This window comes from Larus michahellis, chromosome 10 (genome assembly GCF_964199755.1).
Source record: "Larus michahellis chromosome 10, bLarMic1.1, whole genome shotgun sequence".
In the NCBI taxonomy this organism is placed as follows: domain Eukaryota; kingdom Metazoa; phylum Chordata; class Aves; order Charadriiformes; family Laridae; genus Larus; species Larus michahellis.
The window spans coordinates 957,260-984,783 of NC_133905.1; the positions used below are offsets into that span (position 1 = coordinate 957,260).

Here is a 27,524-nt window from a genome sequence, read left to right on the forward strand (position 1 = left end):
TTGGGCCATCACCTCGGTGAGCGGGCAAAGACTGACAAGGAATAATCTCATGTATATGCAGTTAAAACAAACATTACATAACTGGTATTTTTGTCTGAGAGGGTCTGGATGTTCCTTCACGACTTCTCAGTTCTTTAGTAATTTCAAAAGTCCATGCAATTCCTCTGTCTCAGGTGATTCTTTATCATCTCATTCCAGTTCCCCTTCTGAAGTTGCAGCTCCCTGGTGCAGTCTCTGCTCACCACAGTCTCGTCTCGTCTCTTCTTCACACCATCTTCTGTTTGAAGTGTCATCTGTGTCTATCCACTAATATCTCATTTGGTGGATTTAGGCTTATTTCTAGCTTACATTTTCTGTTGCTCTCACAGGTTTCTCACGGTCTCCTTCGTAACAGTGTTGAGATATTTAAAGCAAACTGTGGTTAAGGACAATTACATTGGAAAATGCAGCATATGCTTGTGTTGTGTGCATTCAGTGTACCAAAACTGTAATTTTCCTATTAGATTTGTGAGGGTGAAGCATGTAGTGTGCCTGCATATTTGTGTCTTCATCTTCAAGGAAAATACGTGTCAGTAGATTGTTTACTTTTTTGTTGTTCAGTAGAGAATGTTGCTGAAATGTACGTACCTTTTTTTTTAAAGAAAAAAATGGGACAGCTGAAATCTTAATGAATAAATCAATAAAGTATCAATCATTACTTTTCATTTCTGAGCTGCTCTCCTTACCAGATGTTTCTACTATTACTTGTCTTATGCTTCTCTAGCTATTTCTTACATGGGGGATAAATCTTAGTTTAAATTTATTTCACTGAGACAAAAATGTAATTGCAACACATTGGGATCAATACAAACTATATAAGAAGTCATGAATTATTTTTCTAGCCCACTAGGTACTAATATCTAGGCACTGGTATCTCATGAAATACTAAAATAATTTTTCTTCCCATGAGTAAATATTTCAGCACAGAAAGGAAGAACATGTTTCTCTTTTCCCTGTATTCATTTGTTTGAAGAATTTTTTTTTTCTTTTACTTTTTTCTTCTCAAACTCATCAGTCATGATCTTTTGTACTAGATGTGCCCTGAGCAGTACTGCAACTATGGTTTTAATATAAAGGAGTACACATCTGCAGAAATGCACTGAATTAGGGTAGTTATTTTACATAAAATGCCTTTTTCTTACTTAAGAAATGAGGGCTGGATTTGTACAATACCTTCAGCAGGTTACTAATGTGTAAAGATGGACTTCTGAAACCATTCCAATGTTTAAGAATCCGCTTCAGTTGTGAGATTTCCCCCTCAGAATAGTTAGTTTCTGCTACTTTTTTAATTTTCTAAATGCAAAACAATTGTGAGTTAAATTAACGTTTGATAACCTTTCACATGGCAAGATGTGTTTTTACCACTGTTCACAGAGTGCAGGAGCCGTAGGAACAATCCCACAGAATGTCGCCATTGTATCTGAAGTACTTGTTCATGGCTTTCTCCTGTGGCCTGTTGGGATGCATGGGGAGTCGTGGGTTCTTTTGCCCGCGCACGTCTGTGCGGGAAGGCGACTGGTACATTTTTCAGTTCCAGTTTGATTTGCGGGGGGTCGGAACCTTTGCGGTTCAGTTCCAGTTTAGGTTTTAGCAAACCCTTTTAGGTTTATGCGGGACAAGATTTCTAAAGGTGGAAACAGTCCCAGGACAGGGATGTGGGTGCAGCAGAGTGCTCTGGGAAGGTGGCCTTCGTCTGCTATCTCTTGCTCTCCTGTAGCAACCTAGGCATCGGTAGCGCTTCCGGTTTTTCATCAGATCTTTGAGATCTGTAATGCTGCACTAAGAAAAAAGGTATGAAAATCCTTCCCACCGGGGTCTGCAGGAAGATGCAGAAGCCCAGCAGAGGACGGAGGGTTTAGTGAGGCTTGTGCTCGCCCTGGGTGAGCGATGCGATGAGACAGAGATGTGGAAGGAGGGGCTGTGACATGGCAGACCTCGGTGAACACAGGCGTTCCCTGTAACCAACCAGGCTCTGCCTTAAACTGTCGGGTTTTTGTTGCATGATTTATTCTGAATTGGCAACCAGAAATATTTTTCTTGGTTCAGTTTCCATTATAGTACAAATTGTATAGCAGTATTTCCATCCCAGTTTGATTTATGTCCAAAGACTTGATAAAAGCTGAAAAGGGAAGCAAACGTGCGCAGGCTGCTCACACTGCGTGTCGTTAATGAGAGCCTGGAGCTCGCTTGGTTCATGATACAAAATATTTGAAAATATACATCTGTGCCAGTGTCTGATAAATCCAAGAAAATAAAACTAACATATTGAGTATTCTTGTGACAGATCATCCTTTGATTAATTTTGGGTTGTACATATGTGAATACTCAGGTAGATTAAATGACTAGAAAGTTACTTCTGTAGTTAAAATATTCAGAACTATAAAGAACCCTGAATAAAACCTTAGAAAGGATATAATGTCTTTTCACAGGAGAATGTCTGCAGCAAACACCTATGTGAATTTAATTTTTCGAGTCGCTGTGTTTTAGTGCAACCCCTTTTTTCCTTGAGATGGTAGTGTAAGGAACACTACAGGGAGATCTGAATATTAAGAGGAAAAATACTGAAGTCCTGTCGTTCAGTAAATATTACTTCTGTAATGGCAGAAAAAAATCTTCTTGTGCTTAGGCACTGTGTTAAGGTAGGATGTACAACATCTGCTAAGCAAACAAACCTGACCTCTATTCGTCTAATCTTTTATATTTGATATGTTATTTAGAAATGCCTTTTTATTTCAGTTGCTTGCAATCGAGTGCATTATTAGGAAATACCTGCTATTTCAAGTGAGATTTTAAAAGGTCACCTGTGTGCAAAATAAGGTCCAGTGTGAAAGCAACTTTACATGGTGGTCTTTCAGAAATCGGTATCGGAATGGGAGCTGCAGGGTGTTGAGCACTAGTGGAAAAAGTGATTTTATTTATTTATTGGCAGTTGAGCTGTTTTGAGAGTTTTGTACCACCAATCACAGATGCTGAGGTTTAAAAAACTTGTTTGGGTGGTGTTTTTTGTTTTGTTGGCTTTTGGTTTTTTTTTTTGTTTTTAAATATAATTTGTTTCTGTTTTATGAAGTATCATAGCCGATATCACATGGTGACAATGAATTACACAATTCTCAAACGATGCCTGTTGTTATACTGGAAGAAACGCTTGGATTGAAAGATGTTGTCTATTATTTCAAAAACACACCTTTTTTTTTCTTTTTTTTTTCAGCGTCTTGTTGAAGCTGCAGAAGATGCCTACCTGAAACATGAGTTTGATGCTGACTTACAGGTAATTAATAATTATTTTCTTAAATATTTCTCATCAGAGTATACTAAACAGTTTACACAATAGCTTGCTTGAAGAACTGCTGTAGAAAGCCAAGCACGTGAGTAGCAGAAGGATGCTGATTACAGAAAACGAAATTAATGAAGGCTGGCTCAGTATTGTGACAGGTCACGCATTTAGTGGTTGTGTGTTGGGAGACCAAGCAGGTGGATTTTACTCTTTTAGAGATTTCATTTAAATTCCCTACATGTCTGCTTAGGTCAAGATTTTTAAACACAGTAATTAGCAGCATGTTTCATCGTTGCAGTGTACTGGCAAGGAATTGTTCTGTAGAGAGTTGAATTTGCAGATGGGGTGGGACCCACAGGGATGGGATTAGCATGACCTTGATTTGTGCTAATGGTTTCCCTTTGCATCCCAGTCCCAGGCACCCTTTTTTCTCTTACCTAGAAGCCCTCAGAGCCATACCATTGTTGTCTCAAAACATTGCCGTTAGGAATAACACGGGTCGGAGAAGCACTGCGGCAACTCACGGTTAAAAATGTTTAAAAGAAAAACCTTTGCTTGAATAAGACACATAAGTAAAAAAAAAAAAAAAAATTTAGAAACTAAGTAATCTCACCTAGAATGGAAAGTTTAATAGAAATGAGTAAATACCTCCTTAGCTGTAATGAATTCCTATATCCTTGGTTTCTTGAATGCCGCGTTAGGTGGAGTTTTGTTTACTTTGTCTCTAGCCTATCTAGATTTAATTTTAAACCCTCCTGTGAATATTTGCCATGTGTCCGTTTAAAATTTGAGCTTGAGCTTTAAGGGAAGCAGAGACTCTTTGCGTGGACTTTTCCCCATGCGTGTATCTGAGATACACAGTTCTGCAAGTTCTGTTCTCAGCTTTTACCATGGTTACTTCCAGTAATCATAAAACATTTTATTTTATTAAAAATATGATGCAAATTACTGATTTCTGTGCAGAAAGGGGAAAAAAGTGAACTTTTCAGACTAAAGATAAAAAAAATTAGTTTAGAAGGCTATGATACTGAGATCTGTCAGCCTGTGTTGGAGTAAGGATAAAATGAGCGCATTGAAAGTGATAATTCATGTTATTGTTGTATTCAATGAATGCTGGCTTCTGTATTCAAATGCTTTAGAGTTCTATTACATTCCAGCCTTGCAGAGGTGTGCAGCATTTTATTTTTCTTTGAACTCTAAGCCTTGGAGAAATAGGAGTTATTGTCTGAATAAATCAGAAACACACTTTATAGCAGATTTTTTAGAGGTCTACAGTAAGTGCTTTTTCACTGCAGGATAGTTCTCACTTTGACAAAGTCCTTCGTTTGCTGAGCCTTTGAAGATATTAACACTTTGAGGAAGCCAGTTAAAAGCCATTTGTGTCAGCAGCATTAACAGGACAATCAAATCTTTGTGTAGAGCTCTGTTGTTTATTACTGTCATGGTCCATTAAAGCTAATCAATTGTTAATCTTGGTTTCAGCGACCCCTTTGCAACCCTTGCTGGGTGATTGTTGTTCTTTATCAAAAATCTCATAATACCATCTGCTCAATATAAAATAATGGCCAGAATGATTTGATAGTGTACATTGGAGTGGAGGGGGACAGAAGGCTTATATAATAGTGTATATAATTCTGCTATCAAAGAGGAGGTTTTTGGCATTTGTATTGCCTTGGCTGACGTGTGGAAGACAGGATTAAATGCTTTGAATTAGTGGTATGTGACACAGCACCAGTCTGTGCTCTTTGTGCTCAGATATTCTGGAAACTCAGAAAGCACATAAAGAAAGTGCTTTTGTGCTTTTTATTGGTCCAACGTCACCTTCTATGTCTTGAGAACAGTATAGATAATATTGTGTCAGTACATAAAAGTGATGTAAGGGAGAAATAAAATTATATTAATATTTTTATTGACTGTGAAAAAACACCAATTTAAAGAAAATCATAACTGGAAGTTCATCTTTTTGAGTGCTGGTGTTCTCTTCAGCAATGCTGAAACTATATGATTTGGTTAAGCTAGACCTGATCCTTTCTGGGCGTTTTTCTTAGTCCCATCATTAGTTTTGTCCTTAGTTATCCTATAGGTATTCTAATCAATACACTGTAATGCTGTGTAATGGTCTAAGCACTCAACTGTCTATCCCTGGACTGAATCTATTGGCACCACCAATAAAAACCTCGTCGTTATAAACATAAATAAAATTCCCAGTGAATTGAAAGAAATAAATCAAAATGGGTGAGATGATGTTCAACTCATCAGCATTATATATCGCATGTTCGAGTAATGGCCAAACTAAGAATCGGTGAGAGCTGACTTTGAAGATTTATCCCGCAGTATTTGGGCTTCAGGAGATTCTTCTTTCTGTCAGGGATGTGAACCAAGAGCTGCGCTTTTAGCAAGTTAGAGGAAATGACCTTCTGAATGTTACTTATACTTGAACCTTTAACTCAGTCCAGGATTGCCAGCAAGTTGCCTTGTCACAACATTGCTATAGTCTTAAAGGTTTGCTCATCTTGCTTTATACAGGAGGCTGTCTCTGTGCTTGCCTCTGTTTAAGATGGAGTAATTCCTCCTGATATTGGGGCATTAACACGATGAAAAAAACAATATAGGGGCCAACTGCCAAGCACAGACCCAGCAAAAGTGGATGTTATGGATTTTGAAGTGATTCTCGAATCGCTTTTTAGCTGTGACTTAATTGTTTGCCAGAGAAAAATTTTTGGGAAAAGATTAAAAAGAGGGTAAACCCTTCTGTTAGGAGGTGATCTATTAAAAAGAAATTTCAAATCATTCATGATCATTGCTGTTAACTGAAATTTGACCCCCTGATCATTTACTTCCTTTGTGCTCGAGGACGTGTTTCCTACGATACCAACTGCCTTGTTACGATTCCTAGAAACACTGTTGTGGAGTTTGTCTTCAGACCCCTGGAAGAGGCTCTGAAGTGGAAAATTCTTCCCTGGAGCTGTCATACACCTAAGATTTTACTGCATATGCAGCCGTTACAACCACATAGGTTTAGAGGCTTTCTCCTCCCACCACGTCTCCTCAACCCACTGGAAAGTGGGCAGATTTTGTTGTGTAAAAATACACCGATGTGATACCCAGCTGCTCTTCTTGCGCAATTCCTAGCGAGGAGGTAAAGCACGTTTAAACTGCAGCCGTGTGCTCTGTGCGGGCACCTGAGTCCTCTACAGCGTCATCTGTTCGTGTGGCTGTACCCAGCGCAGAACAGAGACGCGCAGAGCACTGTTACCATCGGAGCACACTGAGGACAAGACCTATCATACTGCTGTAGTATTTCGGGCTTTCAGTAATCTCAGGAGGTGGATGCTCGGCAGTGGAACTGATGCTGGAGTTCTCAATGGAGCAGTAAAAGTAACTTGCACTTTATTACAAACGTTTTAAAAAAATAATAATTTAGGATCAATAAGGATTTATAATGCTTGGTTCCTATCTGGTTTTCATACCTCTGACCCCAGTGACAGGAGGGATTCATACAAAATCTTGTTATCACTACGGGTTCATTTGCTGAATGGTTTCATTATACACCCACGTTTGCAGGGTAGTTCTTTTATTTTCTGTGTGTTAATTAAGTTCATTAGTTCATTCGCCTTATATTCCAGCTGGGTTTTCGCTGCGCGTGTGTGATGTGATAATAAAAAAGCAACGTTATTTCTTTTTAACAGAATCAAGACTAGTGCACCGTAGATGTCACCTGAATTACTACATGTTTTCTTTTCAGATTGTGGTATTTTCACTTTCTGTATAAGACAGGAGAGGTTCAAGTGCCAATACTTTGAGATTGTGGACCTTATTTCAGTTTTATGTCACAAGACTCGAAGAGAATGAATAAAATAGTTTTTAGGAAAGGGTTACTTTCTTCTAAGAATATTCTTAATTGAATGGGATAAAAAAGGAATAAAGGTATAAGGCTGCTTTTCATTATTTTTTTATTTTATTTTTTTTTATTTTTTTAGATATATAACATATGGCTGTGTCTTAAGGAAGAAGTTTTCAAAATTATACTGGAGTTAGGTACCTGTCTGCCAGTATTTGCAATTCTTAATTGCATTTCATGCCCTTGAAAATCCCATCCTTACTCTTGGAGCATGTATGTTGGCTGTAGAAAATATCTTGTGAAATGAGCAGATGGATAGTTAAGGATTTACCAGTGGTTTGCACAGGTGAACAACGTACTTTATTCATATTTAATGATTTTTGAAAGTCTAGAAAAGGTGAGACTTCAAAGGTTTAAGGAGAAAGCACAAATCGCAAAAGAGGGCTGGGGAACAGAATTAGTCCAGTTCACAAACTCTGTGGCTTCTGGGCCTGATCCCTCACGTGCTAACGTTACTGGGTAGGTGGTGGTTGTCTTTCAGGGGCAGCTACCTGACTTGCCCTGATTTTGAAATTCAACTGCTAGATACAGAGCTTAAATATAGACATAAACCCATAACTTAAATTGCTGCTACTTTTAAAAATAAAAAATCTGACCTAGATGTTTATTTAGTATAATGATACCATGCAAAAATTTATAATGATGGATTGTTAAATTCTCAGGTCTTTAATTACGATTTAATCAAATAGGTGGTAATTACATTGATATCAGTTGCTGGAAAATACGAGGATAAAAGATAATTGAGAATAGCTATTCTACATAATGTTATTAAACTCCTATTATAACCCATGTATTACTTTCATGTTAGTATTCTAGAAAAGTCTGTTTGTATATTTATTATCTCACTAATTTTGAATGAGGCACATAAAAACTAGATTTACAGCCTATTGGTATTAATATTGTTCTGGCTGTTGAATAACGTCCACAGACTGAAGTCAGCTCTTGAAGGGTTCTGAACATCCACGACGGAAAGGGAAGTCCGTTGGACTTCAGGCACTTAGCACCAAGGGCTGAAATGACTTTTTGAAAAGCGCATTTCAAACAGCAGCGGAACATCTGAAGTTTGGTGTGCTTCCTGGGGTATTTATCCCAGCTGTTACTCCCTCAATCAGAAATCAGTCTCTCTAAACTCCAAGCCTGAAAACCTAATACGAGACCTGACACAGTCTAAATTCCTTTTTAGACTTTCTTTGAAATATTTTGTGGACCAAAGTGAATGGAAAGTGGAATGTACATATATTTGAACGGGATATGGACTGCATACCTGTAGCTTGTAAGAAGCCACGAGGAACAGATCCTTAACCTGCACCGATCTAAACTGTTAATTTTGCCCTGCGCAGCTCTTGCGGAAGCAGCTAGAAACCCTGGAAACTTTATTCAGTTGTAAAATATGCCTTTAGAACTCTTTCCTGAGGTGCCTCTCACAGGACTTGCTCTCAAGGGGCTCGTCTTTGAGTTCCTCTAACACTTGCGATATTGCAGGAGGTTCTTCTGTACGGTTCTGTGCGTCCAACCGAAGGCAAGATTCGGACACAGCCGTGACGTAGAAATGCTGACAGGACCTGTAGAAGTCTTGTTGTTATTGAGTGTTCTGGACAGTTGAAAGTTTTCAGTACTGATCAAAAGATAAGGGAGATCAAGGAAAAACAGTAAGCGTAGAATTCTGAATGCCGTTCAAAACCAACAGCAAAGCCACAAACTCTTAAAATTTACACTGCGCTTTGAGGGCCAAGAGGAAGGCAAAAGGGAATAGAAGCATGAGCATCTACTGAGGTAGTGAACTACAAGGCACAACATTTAAATGATAAAAGCATCTCTTAGACTCTTTATTCAGTTTTAGGTTTTCCTTTGTTATTTTCTTTTTCTTTCAGAAAATACTTGTATCCCTTTTTTTCTGAAAGAAAAAGAAGCTTCAGCTTTGCAGTTCTTAGTTCAGTATTATTCTTGTTGATTTCTGTGAGCTCAAATTAAGGACTTCTCAACTGCTGTAATACCAGAACTGCAACAAATTGACTTCCAGATTTTTAGCTCTTAGGATGAGCCCTTTCAGCGGAGAGCACTTTAGCTTGTCTGCTCTTTCCTATTTATTTGCTGAGGTTGGGAAGAGAAAAATTGAAATGACTATGGGACTGTGGAGACATCAGTGAATTCGGATGTTACTGGTTAAGAATTCTCTAGAATTGATACGCGTGTAAGGTAACCTTCAGAGGAAGATTCCACATCCTTTCACTCTGCGTGTGTGGCAGGGATTAGGCATCGGAAAGAGCGTACGGAGAGAAGAGGGGCCATGTACCTTTTGGGTTATTTTAATCTCCAAGATTTTACCTGTTTTCTGCCTCTGTGGTAAGTGAACAGAAAAAGAGAACAAGGTTTTACGAAGCCAGGAAAAAAAAAAGGCTAGCGATATTTTAGTTCATCTTCTAATGATGAACTTGTTCATTAGTTTTTTTCACTTTGGAGTTTTGTAGATTTTTTTTGAGAATTGAGGGAAATTTTTGGCTTTTAAAAACAACTATGATAAGTGGATAATTTTCATTACTTTTCCCCCTTCCACACATGCATCTTTCTAAGAATTTCTAAGTTCTCTTACTGCAAAAAATTCAAATGTAAATTACTAGAACTATTTTATTTTTATGTATGTTGGTAACTTCTGTTGACAAGGAGTGAGTTTGATAGCGAAGCACAGAAACGCATGGAGTTTAATGGTTTTAGAAGCAGAGATGCAGGAGTGGATTTTTCGGGTAACTTGTAATTTTTCTGCTGTAAATAATTGTTTGGCTTTTTGGTGCCATTCTGCCTTAAATAAGGGAGCCATCAAAAAGAACGGTTAATACTCTGCTGGTTTAGTTGACTGGTTATTCTATCTACTCGTTATTCTTATCTATCTATGGGGCTCAACAGCAAAGGAGCTAGCAGCCGTGCTCCGAATTTGCTATTGCAAATCACATGCTCTGCTTCTGAGAACGGTTGGCACGGAGTTCCAGAGATTCATTCTTCTGACTGCAGTTATGGGACTCGTCCTTTTGGTAGCCTTAACAGGTTAGACTCATTAAACAGCTACCAGAAGTAGTTTTCAGACAGTTCTGGATTTATTCCTGCCTACCTCTCTTGTGATAGCAATCGCTGAGGCGTGTGAAACGTGGAATGAAGAACACGCTATAAATTCAGTTCTGCCATCAAATATGGACACGGTGCTTTTTGCCTGGTGAAATCTGCTGTAAAAAATTATAGAAATCTGAAACCTAGAATTGTCGAAGAACTGTATGACCGAGCAGATAATCTCGGAAGACAAGATGTCTTCCTGAGGCTTTTCCTGTTATTTGTTTGTCCCTTTTATTGTGTTCGCTTGCTACTAGAAATGAGAAGGAAATAGCATTTTCATCCCATGAGTGTTTTCAGAATTCCTAGTTTTCCGATTAAACATTGAGATACCCCAAAGGTTTTCCTGAGCAAGAGAAGCCTCCGCTTCGGAACAACTCATAATCAAATAGGTGGGGCTCTCAGGATATGAGAAACCTGTTCAAGTTGCTTCTCTAGTGAATATTAGATTATTTATATGATGTGAAACAACTGCAGCAGAAGAGTTTGTGAGACAGTCGGCCCAGAAAAGCCTGATGGATGGGGCAGTCGTTTTGGATCGCAGAGGCCCTGGTCTGAGTTTCTGTTCGGCTGGATGCAGAGCGTGGATTTGAACTGCAGTGTAAGACTTTTCCTCTGGCACAATTCTGCAAAAAAGGAATGTATGTTCCAAACCCAAGAAGAGTCACAGGTCAGGTCTAACAGCAATAATAAGATGGAACAGAAATTATTTACATACGTATGATACATATATACAGTTTTTCCTTTCCCATGCTTAAATCATTAAGTATTTCCAGGTTGCTTTTTTTATGCTCTCCGTAAGCATCTTATAAGAATTAGAGACATGTTGAAAAGAAATAAAAGCTGCGATTCTTGCATATTCACATAAATTCACAGGTTAAGGTTATAACTAAAACAGAAGTTCTCATTAAAATAGTGATAAAACTTGGAGTTCGCAACACGGAATTCTTTCTTTTATTGTTTTTGTAAGGCAATTCTTTAACTCATTCCAAGAGAATGGATAGAGAAATAAGCTAGTATTGTTCAGATACCGGGGTAGTGATGCACCAGAAGGAGCCAGTCGTATGAAAAGAGGTACGTTCACTTTCAAGCAGGAAAAAAAAGAAAGAAAAAAGCGACATTATGAAATGAACATTTAGCAGAAAATCAATAACAGTACTTAATGCTGCAGCCTTAAAACTGGATTGAAATTTGTCACATCGAGCTGGGAGTTAGTGTGAGCTTGCAAGAACCTCACTGGAGGCTTCAAAAAATTTTCCTCTTTCAAAATGCCTAGCATTCCTTCCAAAAACGCCCAAACCAGAATAGCTCCGCCAATGCGATTGACTTTCCACACGGTCAAATAGCATGTGATCCGTGCGTGCCACAATTTCTAATGGAGAAGTCGGTGGCTTTCCCTGTGTTTCACAGCAACCTGGTGTCTGGGAAGGTGAGCAGCTCCTGGGGGCCACGTCCACTGGTCTGGGCAGGCCAAGTTAAGGGAAGCAAGGGGAGGCAGGTTTGTGAGAGGAAGAGTGCGGAGGACGCAGACGAAAGCAGACACGGTGCAGTAAAAGGTTAGGTGTCAGAAGACCGTAAAGTGCAGGAAAGGAGGCTGGAGAAGGAGAAATAACTAAATAATGCGTAAAGGCAAAGCTGTTAAGTGTTAATATCTTTGTGTTTCAAGAGTACTGACAGTAATCTTTTTGCAAGTCTCTCTAAAACCATTACCTTTGCTTATAGTGAGGCTAAAATGGAGAAACCATTTTCAGCTTTTTTTTTTAAAAAAAAAAAAAAAAGGAGACAAAACCCTCTTTCCTCTGTCCTCCCCTGTGTCAGCTTAGGCAATTATATCAACAGTAAGAAGCTGCCTGACACAAGCTTCATTATAAAACAAAAGAAACCTTCGGAGAGAATAGTAGTAGGTAACATTCAAATATCAAATACCATTTAAAAATGGGTTCCAGAGAAGTTTGGCAAAACAAATATGTGAGGGAGGAACGCTGCATAGGAGATGAGGAAAAATATCACAATGGCATTGAAAAACATATGTTCCTTGAGATTGCCATAAACCTCAGAGAAACTGGTCTCATCGTTGTCAGAGCAGACAGAGATGACGCATTTAAAAACGTGTCTCTAGTAGACCTTTATGGGACTGTCAATTTCCAATTCTAAGTAACCAAGAAAGCAGCTAAAGAGCCAGAGAGAAGGAGAAATGACCATGGAAGATGCAGTGAGAATTGCCAGTGCTTAACGTTTGGCATATTGTGATAGCAAACAGGAACTTGGGACTAAAAATCACTTCATGGTGGGCAGTCGTTTGACTCGTTTGTCAAGACTTGTGGCCTAGAAATTAGTCATCATCCCTCTCTCAGGGGGGAAAGAAAAAAAAAAAAGAGCTTGTCACCTTCTGAAAATGCCTTCTAATTAGCTTTGAACTTTCTGCCGCAGAAAAGGTCAGCTGCTCAGCGGCTTGAGCTCTGAGCCCCGTGCCTTTCCTGAGCAATCTCACGCCGGCAGTCAGGTTTGCTTGTACGCTCCTTTGCTCCCGTCGAGATACTGGTGGATGGTTTAACAAAACGACTCTCCTTGGTTGAAGCGAGGCTGAAGGAAAGTGGCAGTTCCGAGGATTTTGATCCTATCAAGATTCCTTTTGAAAAGTGCTGCTCTGGCTTAGCTTTCCTTTACCCATGGGTATTCTGTGTGTATCAGGCAGCACAAGGAGGTGGTGTACAGAGATTGTTGTTTTCTGGTTCATTAAGACTTCTCCACCAAAGATACGCAGCACAGTCTATCATCAAAGCTGTGCGTTCGAGAAGTGCGTTTTGCCAGAATCCCAGCCTTTCTGAACGGTCTGGAAAGTATATTTTAAAGAACCTATTTGAAACCTCTATTTACTTCTGTATTTACTTGTACGTCCTTTGTATCTACGTTTAGTTTCTGATCCGTTGAAAGGAGGGGATGCTAAGGCGCTTCGAGGAGCAGGCAGTGCTGGAGTTAATGTTCTCATTTATAAGGCTCATTGGTCAATGATACTGAGCTCTCCTCCAGGAAAAAAAAAAAAGATCCTTAATTCACTGTTGCAAAATTCAATGCCCTATTGTTCTCACTTTTCTGAAGTCACTGTTTATAACATCGCTCTCCTTTCCCCTCTGAGGAATAATATAATTTATTGGAGCAGTTCATTCATAGTCTATGTGATATCTATCTTTTGGGACAGAGATACCTTTTGCATGATGTACACACTGTTAGCTTCAAACTCTTCCTGTTTGCTTTATGTGAAAGGGTTTGTAATCAGGAATATTTATGCATCCTGGTACCCAATTGTGCTGTGCTTGCTGTTTTCTGCTCTTCGTAGAAAATTAAACTTTTTTTTCTTTTTGGCTCACACCTACCTGAAAAGCAAAAGATTTTAGAATATTACCCTATGGATTTATGATTACTAGGCAGATAGCCAGTAATAAGCAGTGATATCTGATACTACGGCCCAGACATTCTCTGCTTTTTTCCACCTTTTTCCTATTATCTTTAGGTTTAATAAACTATAAATGGAAGAAATAAATGGCAGACCATCTTTTCTCTTTTTGCGCTTTTTTTTTTTTTTTGAGGTGCTTGGTGATGAGATTAAGTTAAAGGTCGTATATTCTTCCAACCTGGTATTTAAGAATAGGCAAATTATTGAAAAGGGTGGAAGTAATCTAGGTTTATTCATTTTTGTGGGAGAGCCGCTTTTTTGCTACACAACAATAATTTTAAATGGAAATAACAGTGTTATAGATAAAGATTTAATGAATATATATGAGAAAGGCAAGATAGAAGTCACTGAGCAGTTCGTAGCTTTAGATGAGGTCACATTTCTGACTTGTGTAGTATGGAAGTGAGTAAATCTTAGATGATCATAGTGGAAATATTTCCAGGGTATTGTACATACTGCTTATTGTACGAAAAAGTTACTTTCTTGCCTTTAGCTTATAAGAAAGATATTGAGTGATAACCAGCTACAGTTGTACCTTAACACTTCGATTGCGCGTATTGTTTCTTTGTTTCTGAGTCTCATGTAATTGCTGACTACAAAATTAGAATACCAAGCTCATTATTTCAATCCTAAAATACAACTTGCTTTAGCCTTATGCTTTGTCTCTAATTGTAGTGTCTGTGTGTTGAGCTTCATTAACTTGAAACAGAAGGAGCCCCTGCTTTTGTCTTGAAGTTAATTAAAGCTGGTAATGATTATTGTCTGAAAATTTTCTGGGTTCAAGTAGGTTATTTTGTCTCTGCCTCTATTTTCACGCATCATTTCATCAATCATTTGGTTGGTCGATTGAGAATATACAGGATTTGTCTGAATTCAGTGAGCTATGGGGTTTTTTTATCAGAAAAATACACTTGCCTATTTGTTTAATGGCTAGTTGAAAGCTCCTGCTTGTGAAATAGTCACTGGTGACTTTTAAACTCAGATTTTTTTGAAAATTATTTGAAAAAATAAAAGCAGTTATTTTTCCATGAATAATAGTCAATAGCAGAAAACACAATAGGTAGATCAATGTCAAGGGCCACAGTTAATGGTTTGCAGGTTTTTAAAAGAAAAAAAAAATTGAAAATTTCCAAATATGACAATTCCGTGATTATGAGTAAAAACTTCAGACTTAGAAGTATAGTCTTCTACGCTGTACTCTACGTACTAGAACAGTTTTGACTGTGACTGATAGTATGAAATAATTATGCATATTTATATGCATGCCTAGTTTAGTATTCATGTTTTAATGATTTTGTTGAATGCTCTGCTTTTCAACCTTACACATATTGCCTGGTGTACACACCTTTATCACTGGTTTTGTGGGTCGTGCTGTGGGAGATGTCCTGCTTAAAAAACAACAAAAAAACCCCACAACAAAAAACCTCCTCTGGTGAAAGATCATGTCCAATATCAGGCCCAGGGGTATTGCAACAAAGTGCAATGGATAAATAGACGAACAAATGAAATAAAAAATAGAGGATGCGCTTGCCTGTGCGAAAAGCTTGGAAAAAATGATGGTATGTTCCTTGAAAAATCATAGAGGCCAAGTTTAAATAAGTGTTTTGTTTGTGGTTCATTTAAAAAAAAAAGCAACATTACAATAACATTAATTTGATTTAATGTTACATTTATGTGTTTCATATTTCAGATTTAAGCTAACAGCTATATAGCTGAAGCTTTTGGAGTACTCAATGTAGATGTAAAAAAGGAGTTGAAATCTTGTTCTGTGTCCAGTTAGCTTTCTGAAATGAGGAGCATGTGTTCGGATAAATATCACTGTGGATCCAAAATGTGTCTATCAAAGATATTAGTGAAAGGTTTAATCGATATTCCGTGCACGTGTGGAACTCCTGCTGACAAAGTCAGCTCAAGAGCTTTCAGCATCATATGAAAAACAGAATTTGGCAGTGAAAAAGAGTGGAGCTGGGGGGTGTGTGTCATGGTGGAAGGGACAGTGGAGGTTTTGGGTATAGAGCTGGCAAAGGGCAGCTGGTTGGCAGCAAGGTGAGGAGATCTGGTGCGATTTGTCAGGCTTGTGGGAGCTTATGCTGGGTTTGTGATTTTTGGAAAGGGTGTATGGAATTGTGGTGACGTAAAATAGTCTGGATGGAGGTCACCTAAGGTTGTGAAAGGCTGTGGGAGGTCTTGGCTTTCCAAGGCGTTCACCCCAGCCCCCTGGTAGACCTTGCCACCCTAGCACACTTCTGGACTCTTCTGCGTGGTCTCTTCTTTCTGTCACACCTCCCTTCTCACCAGCGTGCCTGGCTCAAATTCTGCCCCCATGGCAGCGGCAGCAGCAGGGGGCTGCGGAGGCAGGTTGGGGATCTGCTCTGCAAAAGCGTGTGCTACCTTTAGCTCATCTTCACTCTCTTGCCGTGGGCAGCATAGACAGCCTGCTGCCCTGGGCATTTTTGCCTGTATTCGGCACAGTGCCTGGCTGTTCGTTGACCAAATCTTACATGAGGATCCTCAAGCTGTGTACTATTTTTCATAAGACCGTGTACCACTTCAGATCCCTGTAGATCTTTCCCTGACACAAGTATCGTGTCTTCTAGTGCATTCATGTAGTAGCTGGGGATCCAGATGTTTCCTGTGAGCGCTTCGGAAATTAATAGTCCCATGAAGTGTCACTGATTAATGAGGGAGGTAGGGATGGTCAAAGTTAAGCGCACACCTCTCAGGGAAGAAGTAAATCCTATGTTACCTTTTGAAAATTGTCCTAATTTTTACTGAAATTCCCATACAGGTACGTGGCTGTTGAAGTAGCTCTCTAGAGGTCAAGTGACTATTGTTCTCCCAGAAAACCTCAAATTTCCAGGCTTTAACTACCTGTAAAAGGTCAATGATATGAAAAGACAGAAAGGAGGTAAAATATAAGATGGTGGTGTTATGAAAAATTACTCGATTTCTATACCTGCTCCCCTTCCCTACTACATTCCATCTCTCAGAATTGCAATTTTTTGCAGATTTTATGGGATCTATATTCATTGGGATCTATTTCAAGTTATAGAAAGGGAAATCTCTTAAAGATTAATTGAAATTCAGAAAATAAGAATGCGTAGTATGTACAATAAAAATTCTTGAATCCCAACATGTTCGTCATTTTTGGTCCAAGTTCTGCACCAAATTCCACAAAGTAGCAGCCCAGTCAGATTCTACAATTATCCCCATAGAGAAATAAATTGTTATTTTTTAAAAAATTCCTTGTGGTCTCTTGGTAAATACCTTGCTACGTATTTCCTCCAAATAATGTCCCAATCCTTGACCTTTCTGCATGCTGGCAGCACCGGTGTTCCTCTGAGTGGGGGTTGCTGGGCTTGTGGAGAAATGAAATGGTAATTAGGGAGATTCTGCTGAAAGAAGGCAGTGACCAATACAAGGTGGAGACAGAGCAGTTTTAAAGAGGACCCCTTGCAATCCGGGGAACGCAGGTTTTCAACATTGCTCACTTTAATTAAAAGGTAATGCTTTTCAGTACCATTTGGGACTGGCTGGAGTGAAAGCTCTTCAGCCTCGGTAGCTTTTTTTCCCCTCCATTGGAGAGCGTTTTTTCCTCCCACCCCTAACGTTTCAAGAGTTGTTCCTTCTCTTCATCCTATCCCAACACGGGTTTTCATCTCATCTTCCAATTTTTCCCGTTGTATGTGAGGAGACAGAACTGGGGAGTGGGATTGTTGTCGAGTCCAAAGTGTTTCAGCTGATTCAGTTGTGTCTTACATGGGTGGCTCGTACCCACGGTACTTGGGTCAACCACGAGTGATCCTAGTGTATCGGGGTAGATCTGGGCAGAGACACAAGGAGAGAATTTACAGGGTGCGAAACTGTTTCGTTGTTGTCTCACCCTTTCTCTTCAGGCTGCAGTTCAGCTCTGCTTTTCCCTGATAAAGCATTTCTGCAGTGAGAGATCCTCCGGAGCACGTCTGAGGATGTGTCTGATGGTTTCATTAGCTTTTACCATGGTTGCCTGGCTCCTCGAGGGCACAAGCGTGCTCGCCCCCGCGTACAGGCACCTCTCGGCTCCTCTTTCCAGCTAAACCCTGACATTAACTTGTGAATTTGGTGAGCCCTGCTCCTCAGCCTGTGTGTAAGTGAACTCCAGAAGGACAGCATAAAAACTGTTTTTTGAATTGGACTTTATAGTGCCATAAACAGTGACATCATTGTATATACACACAAATATATAACGACGAATACTGCAAATGCAATCTTGGATGTTGGCTGGAAAATGCATGCTCCAGGCCCAGATTTAATAGGAACTTTCATATTCCATTCTTGGAATGTAAAGCCAGCATTTCTGTCTATTTTGACTTTTGTATTAATAAAATGAGGTCAGGAAATCTGTTAAAGTTTATCTTTAAAAATGTTTTCAGCCCAATCACCTTGTTTTAAAAATCATTTCCGTTTGTTATCTGCACATTTAAGTAGATTGTGTTTCCTCGTGATTGATTCTCCGAAGGAAAGCACTAACAGATTCCTGTAATTGATTATACTTTAATGATACATAATGGCAAGTTCTGTTTTCCATTATTGTTACCCTACACGCTGAACTGTAACTGCTGCGATACCAGAGCGTATATTGATACACAATTGATTTAGTAACATTTTACCAGTAGAACTGTCTTGCATTAACTCAAAACATGTCTCCAGGTCTTGAACAAAAGCGGTCATTCACACATTCGGGGCAGGTCCCGTCCGTCTCTGCAGATGGTCAGTTCCTTCAGCTCACTGGAGTTGGCAAAAGCCAACGCTGCTGGAGATCGGCACAGTCATTGTTTCTGGGTTTCACGGGTGATTACAGATGGGAGTTGGCTGGTTTTTACATTTCGAATCTTTCACTTTAATTACATTTTTTTTCTTTCTTTTTGATCATCCTTTTCCAACAAATGATCCTGTGCTTCTCCTTCCTCCCCCCACCTCCCCGAAATTGTTCCCGGCGAATAAGGTGGTTGATGATCTGAAAGCGTTGCGTATCTTCATGATCGGTATTACCTAATTATTTACTGATGTCCCTGCCTATCTGTCTAATCTCTTCGCTTGTGTTTACATGGAAGACTCTACAGCGGGGATTACTTTGCATGCACGCATGTGGTTGCATGTGCATTTGTAACAGCACGTCTGAGTCCTGTTCCATGACTCAAACTCCTGCATGCTCTTTACTTACCCAAATAAATAGTGCAATTCAGTTGCCACTTTAGCTGTACTTCAACTCTTGGACACACGACCTGCCCTAATCGTTAGGTTACAGGGAAGGTCTGATGGGTGATCTAGCCAGATATCTCACTCTAAAGTGAGATAGCTGGCCTATGTGGGAAAAAATAAATACATTTTAAAAAGCCAAATTAAATTTTGAGTTTTGTGGGTGTTTCAAAAAGGCATACAGCTGTTGTCTTCTAAATACTCAAAGGACAGATACAGGAAACTTAATAGCTAGAACATTATAATGATGTAAAATTGGTATGTTGGAAATACTAGATAGAGGTACACGATACAGTCAGATAATGCACTAATAATAATAAGGCTTTGCCTTTGCCTTTATTTTAAACTTTCTTTACTGAGACTAGGGTTGTACTTAAAGCTTGCAATTCCAGCAAGTTGTGCCAACAAATCTCATTCGTTGTATTGCGTTGTGAGTCAGCAGCTATATTACTGAAACGCTAGAAAATGGATAAGGGTTACACCTCCTCACTTTCAAAATCCTTTATTTTCCAGGGATTTAAATTCCAGCTTTCAGCCGTATTAAGCCAGTGTAAGCTTTCTTAACCAAAAGTTGTTTTTTTTTTTTTTTGGGGGGGAGGGAAGAAAACAAACTACCATTTGGACTTGGTGAATGCCAATGTTTGGCAGGATCAAAATACTTTCTAAAAATCTGCAATAATTTTGTATTTCAGTTTTAAACCTGAAATTTTAGCACTAAGTTTCAGTTTAAAATCTGAAAACTGATAATAAAAAGAATAACTTCCAAAGTGTATAGACAGTTTGGTAACTTGAATTCTAAAACAATGAATTACCACCACACACAGATTTTGTATTTTATTCTATGTTACATAAATTTTTAAATGTTTTACATTGCATCATTGTTTATATCTGTATTAATATTCAACACTTCAATTCTGTTAAATATAGGTTAAATATAAATATGGGTTTAATGGCTTTGTGTTTGACACTGATTGCAATTCAGATCTTCCTTGCATGCTGTTCTGAACTGCTGATAGTAATAGCAGCCTTTGTACCGTTCCCTTTCATTGCCATTCCAGTCAGAAACAGCCATATCAATTAATATGTGCTTACGCTTGTGTGGTTCCTGGGCACGGGGATTATTAGAGACATTATTTTTACTATCAGAAAACAGTTTGAAAAAGGTAAGAACTGCAAACACAAAGCAGGTTACGTTACTTAAATTGCCTTTTCAGTGGTGATATTTGAAGAATCAGGAATGTCTGTAGTATCTCACGCTAATTTTGGAATATAATACGCAATTTAATTTCCTGTTTATTTGCTGTTCTAGAGGAATGTTTTTTGAACTGTGAAGTAAAATTTATGCTCTAGTGCTGCGTATTCTCAGCTCAGCCTCAGATTGCAAAAGAAACCTCTACACGTTTCTTTAATTTAAAAAAACATGAGTTCCTAATTAGTTACGCATAGACAATGGTAGATTTTTCCAACTGCAAAATGATTAATAATACGTAATTAAAATGGAACCTGGATCAAGAACTCATCAAGTCTCCCTAATACCATAATACTGTACCCTTTCCTCGGCAAACAAAGTGATCTTGCCCCAGGGGATGTTGAATGACTCTCAGGAAATCTGTTCCTGCAGATACACTGTCTCCTCTCATAAGGAATGTCCAAAATTCCCATTTGGGGAACTTCTTTCCAATATTTTTGCAGTAAAAATATGCAACTCATAAAATAGCATTAAGTAAATTTTGGAAAATGTCACCAAACATGCGTATGATGTATGAAAGTGCACTGTTAACATTCTTTACAGTTGGAAGTCAGTGGTGACCAAACCTGTGCGTGCATAAAGGGCAGACCACTATTAGTCCTATAGCTATCCTAAATATTTCCTTAAAGACTGTGCAATTTCTTCTTGCCAGATTTAAAAATAAATAAATAAAAAATTCCATCAACTTGCTTCTAAGGTAGGTCGCTAACAACGCGCGGATGAACAGAGAATAATACCTCTTTACTTCTTCCTTTGTATGTTCCCTCCCCGCCCTCCCCGATACTCGCCAGATACTCACTTACGGCCCAGACGATGGTAATGAATACTGTAGGAACGCGGGTCTGGAACATGTCCCAGCTGTTCGATGGGAATAAGTACCATAACACTGCGAGCCACTAGATGCCACTCTTGTCTCATCCCAGTACAACTCTGAGAGTATTTATGATTGTTTAAAAAACCCAACTACGCCCTCCCACACCCAAAGCCCTTTAAAGATGTTCCCTTGGCATTTCAGCTATTTTGCAATTTTTTAATTAAAGTTACAATATGACCCTATTGTTTATAGTATTCCTTCCCGCCTCAGTAATGTTACACTTGTTTATAAACATTTCAGAGCTATCCCAAGACAATTTTGTTGTCGCGGGCCTCTTGCATAGCTATGTTGTGCTATGTCTCATTTTTCTCTTTGGGTGGAATTCACAAGCTTCTGAAGTGTGTGTTCATCCGTGTTTCTGATTGATTTCACAGCCACTTACGGTGCAAGAAGCTTGCACCAAATTTTATAAAAACTTCACCTTTGTATTTTTTCTACACCAGGTACAGTAGGAAACTCTTGTACTACTTGTATGTTCAGATTTTGCCATTGGCAATCTCTCTGCTGCAGTTGTCGTGACATTTCCATGCAAGTTGCCTGTCTGTAGATGCCTATCCCCCAATTTGCACCTTTCAGGGTTTTCTTAGGCAGGTAATTGATGAAGAATAAGTGTAAAAATGCTCAAGTTATTTGAGACAATACAGGAAAAGTTAAAAAAACCAAACCCTACAACCTTCAACATAACAAAGTTGTAACCTTTCATCTGCCCAAGGCATAATGCAGACCTGGACCTCAGTTATAGTACATTTCAATTTCTTTGTTTAATCTCATAAAAGGAAGCGTTGCAACCCAAATGGATGCACAATTAAAATATTAAGCTTTTCTTCCAAGTTCGTCTACATCTTCCAAAGAAAACACAGTGGAGTTCTGAATACGTGTATAAGAATCACTCCTTTCTGCATCTTGCAAACTATGTGGAATATAGCGGTCACTTGTTTCCAGAGAAATGTTTCCATATTCTGGAATGTCTTTTAAAATGATCACTCAAAATTCAATAAGAAAATTTCTCACAAACTTGTCTGTCTCGCAAGAAAAGGAAAACCAAAAGAAATTTGTTATGATGTCAGTAGGGATAAATATATCCTGTTTTGTTGGTAAGATGGAACCTATTCCCCTTTGGTTGTGTGAATTTGATATAGCCTTTAATACGTGATTTTAATAGTTTTCCATATAGCATCAAATATTTTTATTGCAGCCTTAAAAGTGTATGTGAGAGAGCTTCTATGTACTGTAAACTACTTGTATGCCAGCCAGAGTCAATGGAAGCTGCTTGCTTGAAAAATACGCAGTGTTTTGTAAGTAACCTGCAACAGCCTGTGAATAACAAGGCTGTGTAACGATGAAAAATTATAGGCATATAAAGACCTCCTGCACATTCAATTAGGTTGGATTTAGATTTATCTGAGTACTTTCCAGGGTATGTGGAATGCTGTGAATGGATAGAAAGACGCAGAGGGATGCATCCATTGAGAAAGCCCTTTGTAGTCCGGTGAGATTCTCAGAGGCAAGGATTGTTGGTGGGGCTCCGTGTAGAGAAATGTGATTGGAACGTCAAAATGTGTAAATACAGGAAAAAGATCTTAGTGCATAAAAATGTGTCAGTAAAGAGGAGACGGGATTATTTAAATAAAAGTAGAGCTGTCTTTCTAGAGAGTTTATAGACTGTATGCAGATAAAAGTAGTATTCTGTTCTTTTTAGGGAAAAAAAACCCTATTAGTGGTTTATGGAATTAACCACACTAGATGTAGACCAAAGCACAGAGCTAAGGATGCGTGTGGAACCTTAACTTTATTGCTTCCATATCTCGGAATAATAACTGCGCAACTTGAAAGTTCCCTTTTTGTCATTTGCAGTGGAATGATTTAATTTATTTAAGTTTCTGTGATGAACCCTTAATGTCTTACACATGTAGGGAAGGGTATAGTCCGTGACTCAGCGCTCAAGTCTCGAACTACAGTCTGTCTGCAATACTGCAGAGAGGAAGCTTTTTGTGGTCATTAGCAAACGCTGACCTCTCCGTTTGTGTATGTTGCCTTGACCATGCAGTTGTTGAAGGGCAAGTTAAGGGGATGTGGTTAAATTAGTCTGCAAATTTATTAACTCGCTTGGGACCGTGGCAGTTATTTGTTAAAGGTCACTCTGTAGATCTCCTTTACTGTCAGATCTTCCCTTTACAATCTCTTCCCAATAAGCTCCCCATTACTTCCCTTTTCTATGAATATTTAAGTGGCGATGGTGAAAAGAGAGTCTTTGTACCAGCTTCTCTAAAGCGTGTCTTCATGTAGCATACCTGGAGAAAATAAGTCTCTTACAAAGCCGTATTGACTCACACAGATGGGAGGAAGCATTTAGTTTGTTTCTCCCCGAGGGGCAATGGCTGGCAGTTCCCTTTGTCCAGGGTAATTCCGTGCCCTCAGTTGGAGAGCTGCACGTCGAGGGTTTGCAGACACCAGTTTTGCTCAAGAGCCACCGTCTGCAGACGGAGCAGCAGCTCCTGGGCAGCCTGCGCACACCCTCTCTTTTCCCACGCCGGGACCCTCACCCATACCCACCGCAAGCCCGTCCAGCTCTGGTGAGGAGCAGCTCGCCCCTTGTGCTCCCCGAGCAGCATCCGTCCCCCAGCTGAGCCCCGGCTGCATCCTTCCTCGCCTCTCCCAGCAGCCAGAGCACGCGGGCAGCACGCGTGGGTGTGGGACGGCGCTGTGGGGCCGAGGAGGGGTGGAGGGGCTCCAGCTGTGCTTGCGGACAATGCGGCAGGGGTGGCCGAAGCCTTGGCTCCTCATCCAGGTAAGACTGAGCGCTGCTGCCCTGCCTGCAGCACCGCCTTACTGCTCCGAAACAGTTTGTGTGCTATGGTTTGAACACCTCTTCTGTCTGCTGTTGTCTCTAAAAGAAAAAAGAAATCTGAGTATCCAGTACAGTCTTCCTCTCTGTGGTGAAGGTGGGTCTTCTCTGAGTAACGTCTCCCCACCTTGAATCATGGGCAAGTTGCCCGTGTCAGGAAACTTCTAGTTGGGCATTAAAACTACCTTGCTGATGCCACTTCTGGAGCAACTGAAAGGGAGAGAGGACAGACCTTGGTACAGGCGTTTCCAATCCCACAACTGCATACAACCCCCTGCAGTGTTTCTCACAGTCCGTAGAATCATTGAATCACAGAATGGTTTGGGTTGGAAGGGACCTTAAAGATGATCTAGTCCCACCCCCTGCCCTGGGCAGGGACACCTCCCACCAGCTCCAAGCCCTGTCCAACCTGGCCTTGAACCCCTCCAGGGATGGGGCAGCCACAGCTTCTCTGGGCAACCTGGGCCAGGGGCTCACCGCCATCACAGCCAAGAATTTCTTCCTGATATCTAACCTAAACCTCCCCTCTTCCAGTTTAAAACCGTTACCCCCCATCCTATCATTACACTCCCAGATAAAGAGTCCCTCCCCAGCTTTCCTGGAGCCCCTTTAGGGACTGGAAGGGGCTCTAAGGTCTCCCTGGAGCCTTCTCTTCTCCAGGCGGAACAACCCCAGCTCTCTCAGCCTGTCCTCACAGCAGAGGGGCTCCAGCCTTCGGCTCATCTTCGTGGCCCCTGTTCCAGCAGGTCCCTGTCCTTCTTGTGCTGGGGGCTCCGGAGCTGCACGCGGTGCTGCTGGTGGGCTCTCAGCAGAGCAGCGGGCTGAGAGTGGCGTGGAGGGGCAGGAGCGCAGGCATGCAGGCAGTGGCTGGTAGGCAGAAGGAGGCAGCGAGCCCTCGCTCGGTGGAGTTGCCGCGGGACCTGCAGAGGCAGCAGGGCCCGGCCAGCGCTGGGGTGTCCCTCGTGGGAAGCCTCAGGCAGAGCCTGGAGGGAGCCGCGGGGCGGGAGGCTGTGCTGCACAAGGGCGAAAGTCTGCCTCTTGTCAGAGTGGGGCGTGTGTGCGGATTTTTCCCCCTCATTGACTATTTTTTTTCCCTCCTCTCTAAATATTAAGTTAGAATGTTCTCCTCAGATGTACAAAGGCAGACATTTTGAAGGAAATTAATTTTAATCTAATAAAATCTGTCCAAGACTTAGAATTTGCAGTAAGCGTAACCTTTTATTTATAAATAAAGCCAAATACAGTACAAAACACTAAAGAGAAGGGGGGAGTACATAACCAAATGGGTTTTTTTAGTGAATACTGGGGCAAGGAGGTTTATTGCCCCATTAGTGCAAGTATATAACTTGGAGGCCAATAAGTGCTGGACAACTGTGGGCTAAAAATACAGACAAATATGGTTAAGAGCCAGATTTTATTTTCAGAGTTTTTGCACCCCTTAATATGTCGAACCTGTTTAAAAATATTTACTACAGAATGACAACAATGTGATAATTGATCAGCTTATGAATATAATCAATGATCTATATGCTTTTTAGCTAACACAAGTAATAAAAGTAATAGTAGTAAAGAATTAGGGATTATTTTATATTAAAATCAACACAATTATTAGCAGAGTAGGAAGTTGTAATTAGAATTCAAAATGTGTTATAAAATAACTTTTAGCATTATGATATGCCATTTATAATATTATAATTTGCTTATTCATATGTTTTTCTGTTCCCAGTGTACAGAATGCTTCTTTTTAGGGAATCGTACAGCAATAGACTGCAGAAGACAATGGTAGCTCAGGACAGTTTAAAGGTAGCCTCGTAACTAACTGTTGGGTAAAATGATTAGAAACACCCAAGTCTGTTTTGTCTGTGACATCCTTGGTGATGCACGCCGTGTGAGGTGCTGGGCTATCCACGCCGCCAAGCGCGGCGCCACGAGGAGGCCGTTAGCCGTGGTCTTGAGAGCAGAAGGTCTGAGTGGTACGAGGCTGCCTCCCATGTTGTAGGCTCCTCTCTTAACGATGCCAATTAGCTCGGGCATGGTACTGTGCAGGCAAAGTAACACAGCCTCCAGGTCGCTGTTTTTAGTCTCCATATTAAGAGAGTTCCTGCCCTGGGCTGTGTCGGACAGCACGGTTATCCTGAAACACAGCAGAGGTCGCTCCAAATTTAAAGCCAAATGCAAGATTTGAGAATGAAACTTAAGTATTTAAGTCACTCAGGCATTTATTTTTTCCATTTCACTTCTCATCGTTTCAGGAGGCACATGCAATTTTGGCAGAGTAGGACCAAAGTCTTAATTTATTTTCCCGTGCTTTATTCCTTATATCACTTTTTTCTCTGTCATCTTGCTTTCACTTAATCTTAGCACGGTGAAATACCCACCAAATTCACAAAGTGAGTGTACGTAGGAATGTATTACTCCTGCTTATTGCAGGTAAGTAAACACCAGTGAAAGCACGTGCTTGCCAAAGCTTTGCAAACTTTATGTTAAAACTCGTGGAACCGTGCCAAGCACTGATGGACTTCGGCTATCATTAAAAGCTAAATTTCCATGAGATTTTTGCGAAGGTTCACAAGAACTCTTCAAGCACGTTTGAGCCCCACTGCAGTAATCTGAGGACTGATTTATTGTTCTATATCAAACTCTAAAAAGGTTTGGGTTTCACGTTTTCAGCATTACGAGGAGTAAACTTTGAAGATTTTTCGATCTGATCCTGACGCACAGCTCAGAGCAAAACCCAAAGTGAACCAGAGTAGAAATCAAAACTGATTCTTCTCAAACCACGCAGACGAAACCTGCAGCTTTTTTCCCTAGAACTCTGTATTATATGGCTTTCAAAGGACTGATAATAGTTTGTTCCTATTTTACAAATACAGGCAAATAAGACTTGGCAAAAACAGCCTTGTGAGAAAGAAGTGAAAAAGAGAATGAAGGAAAATAGATACAACGAAGCTGTGAGCCAGCCAGCCCCAGAACCATACTGCGAAATGATACGACTAAAATATGTGCATGGTAAATAGTGTGACATTGAAAAATGAAACATGCAGTGTTACAGCCAGAGGAGAAAAAAGCCAGCTCCCCAAATTGAGTTCTGGCAGTACGTTCAGAGAGTCGAACAGGCATATGCTTGATTGCAGTTTGGGTGGAGAGGAAGGAGATCCACAGAGCTCTATTTCAGTTCTTTCTCTATTTTCCCACAGTATGAATTAATCACATCTAATACTAATTATATACTTGCAACATTCTAAATTCCTGCATAAACTGTGGAAAAATGTGAAGGCGTTTCCAAGGCTGGAGCAGCTTTAACAATGAATCCGTATATGTGCTTTTGTAGTTGTTTGCTGTGCGTCATATTCAAGGCCAGTTATGCTCCGCAGATTTACTCTTCTGTACTTTGATGGTGATTTACACTCCTAGGGAAGCCGTTGGGTGAAACCACGTCTCAGAAATGTGGAAGCTTAATATAAATAAATTAAACACAGGCGCTTGATTTAAGTGAATCACAGCCTTTTGACGTTTATAATTTCAACACATGATTGTCACCAGCTAGTCAA

General features: G+C 40.1%; 1 protein-coding gene across 10 annotated transcripts in view; it reads left to right on the forward strand.

Annotated features, from left to right (window-relative positions):
• Positions 1-27,524, forward strand: part of CACNA2D3 (calcium voltage-gated channel auxiliary subunit alpha2delta 3) — a 551,700-nt gene that overhangs the window by 226,666 nt on the left and 297,510 nt on the right. For all 10 annotated transcript variants that reach the window (XR_012589415.1, XR_012589414.1, XM_074603368.1 and 7 more), the window contains one exon: positions 3,248-3,307. Coding sequence is in view for 8 of the 10 variants with exons in the window: in XM_074603368.1 (XP_074459469.1) it covers positions 3,248-3,307 (60 nt within the window). In the remaining 2 variants the exon portion in view is untranslated. The remainder of the gene's footprint in view (positions 1-3,247; positions 3,308-27,524) is intronic.